A 10,280-nucleotide genomic window follows, 5' to 3' on the forward strand; every position below is an offset into this window, starting at 1 on the left:
CTTCGCTGGTCACCAAAACTATGATGGGTCAAATTGCTGCTTGAGTCATAAATATTATTTGATTCTGTTATGAGATTATTTGATATACTTTGGATCATTAAGTAATAAAATAAGCATGCATTATTGTTTATTGTTAACAGAACAGTTCATAATCTATAACATATTCATTTGCATTTACTGGTCACACAATTACTTTACAAATACATTGATTATAAAGTATTGCTCCAGTTAAAAATAATCATTGGCTTATAGTCTGTAACCACACAAGCAAACTACTTTGAATGCTCTGTTATCCCACAACCTTGCAGTATTTATCACTAAAACAAGTTTACACTGCAGCCAGACACTATCTCAATAGTGATATAAAGCTTAACATTGAAATTTATGTCTTTGAAACTTCATTTTTGTTAAAAGGACAAACTTATACCACTCAGGTACAATTAACAAGGCAATGTGATAAGCATGTTTCAAACTCCACCACTATTATGCCCTCCATCAAGATCTAGGGGCATATTCATATCCTTCCAAATGTTACTGTTCAATGCTCAGAGTTATGCTATGTCAACAGTCAGACCTATGCTGTTGAAGGGCACTTTGGTGTTGAGTCTCAATTTGTTCTATACCTTATGGCAATGGTTTGCTGGTGAATATCCTGACAGGGCCAGATGTAGGGTAGAAAGATGTCCACATTGAAGATATTGTAAATGATTACTAGCCAAGTAATGTGTCATATAGTGAAAGTGTCACTTCGGATTTTGTCCTTTGCTTTAGTCTTCAATAGTATGCAAACTTATCGGTATTTACAACCAAATTTATCTGAGCAATATTCAATAAATGCATTGTTTGGTAGCATGTTTTGATCTCTATGTATTAGAAATAGATTTTTCAACTACAGTATAACCCCAGCAGTTAGAAAAACAGCTACGGTTGGAGGAAATTCTGGATCATTGCAGATTATAACAATAGATGGTATGCTTTCAACTGACTGCAAAAAAATTTAAGCCTGTTGCAAATTTTATTGGGGCAGCTGACCAAGGTTTCTGGCACACAAATAATGTCACCACTACCCTGTTTAGGTTTGTTTGGCATAATTATTCCACTCGGTGGATTCACCACCAGGATTCCAGAGTTGTCTATATCTATTAGCTTGATGCTGCAATGACTTGAAGCTATGTTTCATTATCAGAAATATTATTCCCATCAACTATAGTGACTTTAGTGCTGTCAGGGATGGAAGATGTATCAGAAAAGGAAAATATCATGTAATATGACACATGCATCCTGAAAGCTGAGGAAGAACTGAGTGAAAACCTTCCAAAGACACCATCTTGGTGTTCGATGACAGACAGCAATGTTCATTATTCAGTCCTTGCCTACCATTTGAGGTTTCTGTCAGTCTTTTGCAGGTCACCTTTTAATGACCTCCCAACCATTATCAGCACACAGCAGGGAGCTTATGTTGGGTGGTCTACAGTTAAGCTAACTAGCTCCCTGACCAGTACCACTCATGAGGAACTATAATTATACTTATACTGCTCTCCTAACCCAACACAGATATACATTGTTTCTCACTGAATGGTGGTTTCAGTAGCCTGGGTATAAAGGTTTCTGCAGTTCTGTACCCACCAACTTCTAGTTTTAACTGAGATCAGTCAGGAGGTCAGTCCACGCGCTCCCTGACTACCTTTTGCATCCTCTCTTCCCCAAACTAGCACCTATACCCAGCAAGACTTCTCCCACTTTGTCCTGCAGATAGGACCCTTGAACTCTCCTTAGCTGTTCCTTTGTTGCATCCTTGTTCTGAAGGTTTTCCTGCCTGACAGATTGCCAAATTGGGAACCTAGAGGAAACAAATCTTAAAGCTTATTCTGCAGTTAAAAACTGAAAATCAATTGTGAACCACAGACTCCTCACTCCAAATACACATCACTCTGAATATCAAGGCCAGGGGGTTTCAAGAAATCTGAAGTGTCAAAAAACATAACAAGCATTAACTTAAAAGGTGAGTAATGGGGATGACATGAAACAGCAACAGGCCATTCAGCCCTGTTCCACCATTCTTGATTATGACTATTCATCTACCTCAATGCTTCATTCCCAAATGACTGCATAATCCTTGTTGTCATTATCACACCAACCACTGGTTGGAGTCATACCTGGCACATAGGAAGATGGTTGTGGTTGGTTGGAGGTCAGTCATCTCAGCTCCAGGACATCTCTGCAGGAGTTTCTCAGGGTAGCATCTTCACCCTAGCCATCTTCAGCTAATTCATCGATAATCTTCCCTCCATCATAAGGTCAGAAGTGGGGATGTTCACTGACAATTGTGCAACGTTCAGCACCATTCGTGTCTCCTCAGATACCGAAGCAGTCCGTGTCCAAACGCAACAAGACCTGGACTATATCCAGGCTTGGCTGACAAGTGGCAAGTACATATGCCAGGCAAGACCATTTCCAATAACAGACAATCTAACCACCACCCCTTGACATTCAATGGTGATACCATCACTGAGTTCTGTATTATCAACATCTTGGTGGTTACAATTGACCAGAAACTCAACTGGACTCACCACCTAAAGACAATGGCTACAAGAGCTGGTCAGAGGCTAGGAATATTGTGGTGAGTAACTCACCTCCTGACTCCCAAAAGCCTGTCCATCAACTACAAGGCATAAGTCAGGTATGTGATGGAATACTCCCCACTTGCCTGGATGGTTGCATCTCCAACAAAACTCAAGGAGCTTGGCACCATCCAGGAAAAAGCTGCCTAATTGATGGCAGCACATCCACAATCATCCACTCACTCCACCACTAATGCTCAGTAGCAGCTGCGTATGCTATCTACAAGATGCATCGCAGAAATTCACCAAAGATCCTTTGACAGCACCTTCCAAACCTATGGCCACTTCTATCTGGAAGGACAAGGACAGCAGATACATGTGAATACCACCCCCCGGCTAGTTCCCCTCCAAGTTACTGACCATCCTGATTTGGAAATATATAGCTTTTCCTTCAGTGTCACTGGCTAGCCAGTGATGCCCACCTCCCTCTTGTGAATATAAAAAAAATCTAGAAAGTTATCAACGTCTTTCTTGAAATGAGTAATTATTGATTTTATGACTACAAAATTCAAGGCTTTGAATGAAAACGGTCCTCCTCATCTCAGTCCAAAATGGTTTGATTTTTATTTTGAGACTTTATCCTTTGGTTCTGGACACCTCCACCCCCACCCAAGAAAGATTCTTTGCATCTACTTTGCATAATCCTTTAGGAAATTTGTAAATTTCTTGAAATCACCTCTCATTCTTCTAAACCCCCAGAGAATACTGGCCCAGTATTCAATTTCCCTTCATAGGGCAGTCCCTCCTTTCCAGGAATCAGTATGGTGGACATTCACTATGCTCCTTCTCCAGAAAGTATATCTTTCCTTAGACAAGGAACCAGAACTGTGCACAATATTCCAGGTACCATCTCATAAGTGTTCAATACAATTGAGGCAACACTTCTTTGCTCTTGTACTCAAATCCTCTTGTGATAAAGGCTAACATATCATTGCTTTCTAAATTGCTTGCTGCATACAAATTAGTGACTAATACTTTCTGTTCAATATTTTGAGGTCAAAATAGCCATTCTGACTCAATTGTAAATTGAAGTAAATGGAGGAAGAGCAACCAATAGCTTCAACACATGTTCTTTATTCTTTAATGGGACATGCGCATTTGTTACTAATTGAACTGTATAATCTGAGGATAGATAAGAAATAACAATGTTGCTGCGTGCCTGGAGTCACATGTAGGCCATCTGGAATGTTAGGTTTCCTCACATAAAGGACATTTGTAAACCTCATGGGTTTTTACAGTGACTGATGATAGTTGTCGTGGCCACCATTATTGGGACAATTTCAGATTTGTAACTTGATTGCATTTAAACTCCACCATTGTTGTCAGGTCATTGGAATTAGTATTGCAACTCAAAAATCAGAATTCTCTGGGGAATTAGTTTAATGCCTTTAAATTACTAGTCCAATGACATGACCAGTACGCCAGCTTCTCCCCATATATGTTAAGCAATTACATGGTCCCCCAGTCCAGAGGAAGGGTTACACCCGAAACGTCAACTTCTCCATCTCCTGATGCTGCCTGGCCTGCTGTGTTCTTCCAGCCTCCTGTCTGTCTATTTTGGATTCCAGCATCTGTAATTTTCTTTTGCCTCTAAGCAATTATATATTGGCAATATTGTGACATTGATGCTGATGCATTTTGATGCAAATTGTATTCATCCATGGCAAAGGTTGCCAAATACAATGTCAATGCTTCTGAAATAAAAGTTTATCTTATTAAAAATAAATGAAAAGAAATGCTAAATTAATGTACAAAGCTGGTTAGAAGTAGCTGCACAAAGCAGGCTCTACATGCCCTACTCTACTCCGAGCTAGTTCATCAACAGTCAGGAATCAGTGTGGGCTCTGCATTTGCTCATCTCGTTCCTAGAGTGCGGAGTGGAATTAATCAGACGGGCATCCATCTTTTTATCGTTCATTATCCAGTCATGTTAGTTTGGAGATACTGAGAGGATTATGAAAATTCCAGCTTTATGAAAACTGAAGGATTGGTTGGAATCCTGAATAAGTCACCTATCGAGGGAGTTGAATGAGATTGGAACAACAGTTAAAATTAGAGAGCAGAAGACTGAGTTGACACTGTCAAAGAGACTGACTCACTCGCAGACTGTCCAGCAGATTGACTGGAGGCTGTCCACAAGACTAATGAGAAACTTTCTTGAAGCACAGCTCAAAGATGTTGACGTGTTATTAACCTATCAGCCTCACCATTCAGATAAACTGGTCAATTCTGATTTTTGAGTTGCAGTACTAACTGGGGTTATAACTATTGCTATCTGTTAAATGTTTATATTCCAATATTAAAAGACAAATTGATTCAAATGTTTGTGATTCCGATTGTTCTTACTACTTATTACTCTAACTTATATAAAAATCACAATGCCTTTGGATATGAGAGAGATAGATGCTTAGGTTTGCTGTCCGGACAAATAGCCAATCAAGTAACTGTTCCAGCAGATATGAAAATTGACCACACATCGGAAGGAGATGTAGGTGCAGTGGGAGGAAATGGACATGAACACTTTACGCTGCTGAGCTAACCTTATGGAACTGACAACAATTTCTAGCTGTCCACCCTTAACTTGTCTTATCATGACTTGTATGTTTTGTTTAAGTGATTTTATGGCGCACGACAAATAAAAAAAAACCTCACTCCCTGTAGTTTTAGCACAAAGTGGTTAAAGGTTGAAAAATGAACGACAAAACAAATGAATGTGCTGTACTCATGCCCGGTGTACTTGGGAGCAGTCGCCTTTAGTTTTATTTACCTGGTACTTAAGTCCGCCCTTGAAATAACTAACAAAAGTATTCGACTCGTAACCTTGCTGCTCTCGGAATTGAACGGGATTCCCTCCCAGATAGTCATCCATCTGCACTGCAAAAATCGCAGCGGCGCCACTTTCATCCTGAGAGCATTCCTTGCCTAAAGGGAAGATCAAGCACATTAATAGCGCCGAATTTCAGAACAAAATATGAGATCCCCGCTAACACCCCCCCCCCCCCCCCGCCCCACACACACACACACACCCCATACAGTGCAACTCAGTCTCACCTAACCAGTAATGTAGATTGTAAGTGAAGTTATTTCCCCTCGTTCTGGTTTGCATCACTAGGTAAGCGTCTCCGACATAGAAACTGCCGTGCAAACTTGGTAAAACTGGCACTAGCTCCATATGCTCCACTCTCCAGACCTGGACCCCTTCCTTCTTCCCAGCATTTTCAAACTCTTTGTGGTACAGCACCATGCTTCTCTCTCCGGGGGGGCTGCTGAGGCGGGGAGCCGGCAACGATTGAAATCTCTCTCAGACTGAGCAAAACCAAACGAAAAACTTTGCTGCCAAACCCTCGGCGACTCGGCAGGCTGACTTTTAAAAAGCAACGAGGGGGCGTGTGAGAGCTACAGTGATGTCAGGGTTTGTGGAATACGGAACTGGATTGCTGAGGAATAAAGAGTGTCTGTAATTATTTGAGGAACCTTCACTGGGAGCCATCGCCCCCAGTTAGCACCTTCACCTCCTCGGGAAACTGTCACACAGTCCGAGTCACCAGCGTTGGAGTCAAGTTTGACAAACTTTTCTGAAACAACTTTCCTCCCGAATTCTGTGGCTTTTTTTTTCCAGATCTGAGAATATGCAGTCAGGGTGACAATGAGGGGATTCAGGTTCGTGTGCAAAACAAACAAGGACACAGATGAATTGGGCGGAATGACTTGTTTGTGTGCAGTATGTTCTACATAAACTCTATTTTAGGACACTGTTGCACCAAGACCTTTCCTCTGGGTATTCAGCTGAAAAGATGCTCATAACTCCAGAGTCAGCTCCCATGTAACTTCAAGGCTGGCAGCTGTGGCAGGTCCCCTGGGAGGGTCTGCCTTAATCCCAAGGGGTACACAACTGGTGGCCCCAGGGTAACATCAAGTCAGATTAACAATGTTGTCCAAAGTGCACCATATCTATCTTAATGTTTTGACAAAACAGATAAATGCCATTTGCACTTTCAAAACACTAAACAACCTGGAGCAGAGCTTTGCAGTGGGCATGAAGGCAGTATAAGTACAATATTCCACTCGATTTCTGGGCGAAATAGAAAAGAGTGGATGGCTGCTTCAGATACTGTCCTACAGAATGTAAGCCGATGTAACCAAGTGCAGAGAATCCATGGCAGAATACTCCCCACCTTGCCAACTCCCCAACTCAGGTCTGATTAACAAGTTAATGATATGTGTGAGTAGCCACAGAATCACATAAAAATGTTTTATTTGTTACCTTTATTGACTATTGCATCTATTAGTTCTATTCTTTTAAATGGGCCGAGAAAAAAAGAAGCCTGCTTGACTCAGTTTGGACTCAGAGGTCATATGATGAAACCTCTTGCGATATTTCCAACCACAGTTGGCAAGCTTTACACCTTCCTCCCACCAGGCCCAGGCTTGAATGGATGTGACCACATCCCAGAAAACACAACCTGTAGCATGCTACAGAAAGAGAACCTTCAGCTAGTAGGATGTATCCATGATTTTGAGTTTTTCTCTGAGGGACAGATATTAAAAGATAACTCTTTAGCTTTTTTAAAAAAATCTCTTTCTTTCTCTCTGTCAGCTTTTAATTGTGTCTGCCTTGCTGGAATAGTGCTGATGGGTACTTTACAAACACCCTTTTCTTCCATTCAGGGGATGTAGCTTTTTTGCTGGCTGGACCAGCATTTATTGCCCATCCGTAACTGCCCTGAAGAAGGTGATGGTATGCTGCCTTCTTGAATTGTTGCAGTCTGTTTAGTTCAGATATCTCCACAATGTCACTAGTGAGGGAGTTCCAGGAATGTGACGTAGCAACACTGAAGGAACATCAATGTATTCTAAGACAAGATGGCAAGTGGCTTGGAAAGTAACAGGAAGTTGGAGGTGTTCTTGTGTAATTTGCATTGACTTTCCAGACATGATTGTGGTCCTGGGTTGGAACGTATTGTCTAAGGAGCAGTACCTCTTGCAAACCATACACACTGCTCTGACTGAGTGTTGGTGGTGAAGGGAGTGAATGTTTGTGGATGTGGTGCAAATAGGAGCAGGAATAAGCTATTCAGCCCCTCAAATGTTCTCTCCCATTCAGTGAGATCATGGCTGATAGGTAGCCTAACTCCATATATGCTCCCTTTGCCCAGATCTCTTAATATCCTTGCTAAACAAAAGTTTACCTATCTCAGATTTAAAATTTACAACAGATTTTGCATTAACTTCCATTTGTGGAAGAGAGTTTGAAACATCTACCACACTTTGTGTGTAGAAGTGCTTCCTAATATTTCTGCTGAATGGCCTGGCCCTAATGTTTAGGTTACTTCTTCTAACTTATAGAATCTCCAACCAGTGGAAATAGCTCATCTTTATATATTCTGACTTTTCCTGTTAATATCTTGAAGACTTTGATCAGATCATTCCTTAACCTTCTAAACTCTAGCGAAAACAGTTTTAATTTGTATAATCTCTCCTCATAATTTACCCCTTCTAGTCCAGGTATCATTCTTGGAAACATGTTATAATCTGTCCAAGGTCAATATACCCTTCCTAAGGTTCAGTGCCCAGATCTGCTCACAGTCCCCTAAATGGGGGCTAACCAAGGTTTTGTATAACTGCAGCCTAACATTTGTATCCTTACACTCCAGACCTCTAGATATAAAAGCCAGCAGTCCATTAGCTTTATTGATGATTTTCTGCACCTGGTCACACCTGAATCCTCAAATCCATTGTATGTAACTTCATGCCATCTAGATTTAACTTCATACCATTTACCAAGACAGCCGGCTCTGGTGGGCGATAGGTTTAAGGCCAGTTGATTTGAATACTATTGTACTGCATTTAACTAGGTACAGAGTAAAGCCATCAAAGAAAGTTACTATCTTGACAGTCATGTGCCACAAAATCATTGCAGGGATTATATTTATATTTGATTGCACTGTTGTCAGTGGTTGAAGGAGTTTGAATGCAAATTAATGTCACTGATTTCATCTCAAAAACCAAATTTGACTCAATATTCATAAACGTAAACCTGCTTATTGCTGAATTGCTGTGTTACCACTGCCTTTATAGACTTGCTCGCCAATCCGGTATGTAACTTATTGTATGTACTTGGTAAAAAAATAAATTTAGTTGATGCTGATCCTGTTTTGAAATTAGCAAACAATCATTTGTGCATGACTTGTTTTGAGACTTGTTTGTTGACTTGGCAAGAAAAGATTAGTTCATTCATTCAGCAGTTTGCATGCATGCTATTTTGAGGTTGTTAAGGTAAGTGCAAATACATAGTTTATTAATGTAAAACAGCTTTGCTGTGTCAAATTTGTGCATGAGTCACATCTTGGCCTAAACTGATGGTAAATCTTTGATAAAAAGTTAAGCTGAGACCTGGCTTCCTCGATAAATAATCATTAGCATGTCTGGGGTGGTGCGGTGACTCAGTGGTTAGCACTGCTGCCTCACAGCAGCAGGGTCATAGGTTTGATTCCAGCCTTAAGCGACTATCTGTGTGAAGTTTGCATATTCTTCCTGTGTCTGCGTGGGTTTCCTCCCACAGTCCAAAGATGAATTGGTCAGGTGAATTGGCCATGCTAAATTGCCCACAGTTTTAGGTGCATTAGGCAGAGGGAAATGGATCTGGGTGAGTTGCTCTTCGGAGGGTCACTGTGGACTGGCTGGGCCGAAAGGCCTGTTTCCACAATGTAGGAAATCTAATCTATTTCAGCAGCCTGACTATATTTGTAGATGGTGAATTTTGCATTATGCAGACAGAGCAGAATCTGTTATGCTCAGTCACCTTATATGCTTCATAATTCTTAGAAATGTATAAAGGAACATTTGTGAGAAGATGACAGAAGCTTTTTTTTAATTAATTTAGCAAATTTATCTATTTTTGCAGACTTCTCAATCTTCTCATTTTCAGTGGAAAGACAACTTTATGTAAAGTTGATGCCTTATCATTTGCCCAAGTTTGATATTGGTAATATCACACATAAATTACATTATATGATATAAAGTAAAACAAAATCTTTCTGCTCCATGCACAAAATTCTGCATTTCAAACCTTACAAACTATGTTAGAGGCGAGTGTGCTGCCCCTCTCCCCCACTCCCCTGGATGAATGCAGCCCCAACAACACTCAAGAAGCTTGACACTATCCAGGACAAAGCAGCCCGCTTGATTGGCACAACATCCACAAGCATCCCCTCCCTATATCACTGACGCTTAGTAGCAGCAGTGTGCACCATCTACAAGAAGCACTGTAGAAATTCACCAAAGAGCTTCAGACAGCACCTTCTAAACCTGTGACCTCTTCCATCTAGAAGGACAAGGACCAGCAGATTTTTGGGAACACCACCACCTTCAAGTTCCCCTCCAAAATAGTCACCATCCTGCCTTGGAAATCTATCGTTGTTCCTTCACTGTCAGTGGGTCAAAATCCTGGAATTCCCTCTCTAATGGTGTTGTGAATTAACCCACAGCAGATGGACTGCAGCAGTTGAAGATGGCAGCTCACCACCACCTTCTCATGGGCAGCTGGGGAAAGCCAATCAATACTGGCTAGCTAGCGACGCCTACATCCCACAATTGAGTAAATTGATTTAAGTATTTTGATTTGAGCCACAAGTCAGGAACCCTATTGAGTATGCAGAT

At 41.0% G+C, this 10,280-nt stretch overlaps 1 protein-coding gene across 1 annotated transcript in view; it reads right to left on the reverse strand.

Moving 5' to 3' along the window:
• Positions 1-6,154, reverse strand: part of scin (scinderin) — a 107,382-nt gene extending 101,228 nt beyond the window's left edge. Inside the window, exons 1-2 of the mRNA XM_043689846.1 lie at positions 5,673-6,154; positions 5,389-5,543 (exon numbers count right to left, since the gene is read on the reverse strand). Coding sequence (XP_043545781.1) covers positions 5,389-5,543; positions 5,673-5,865 — 348 coding nt within the window. The 5' untranslated portion in view covers positions 5,866-6,154. The remainder of the gene's footprint in view (positions 1-5,388; positions 5,544-5,672) is intronic.
• Between the last annotated feature and the right edge of the window lie 4,126 nt (positions 6,155-10,280).

The sequence above is a fragment of the Chiloscyllium plagiosum genome, chromosome 5 (assembly GCF_004010195.1).
Source record: "Chiloscyllium plagiosum isolate BGI_BamShark_2017 chromosome 5, ASM401019v2, whole genome shotgun sequence".
Lineage (NCBI taxonomy): Eukaryota > Metazoa > Chordata > Chondrichthyes > Orectolobiformes > Hemiscylliidae > Chiloscyllium > Chiloscyllium plagiosum.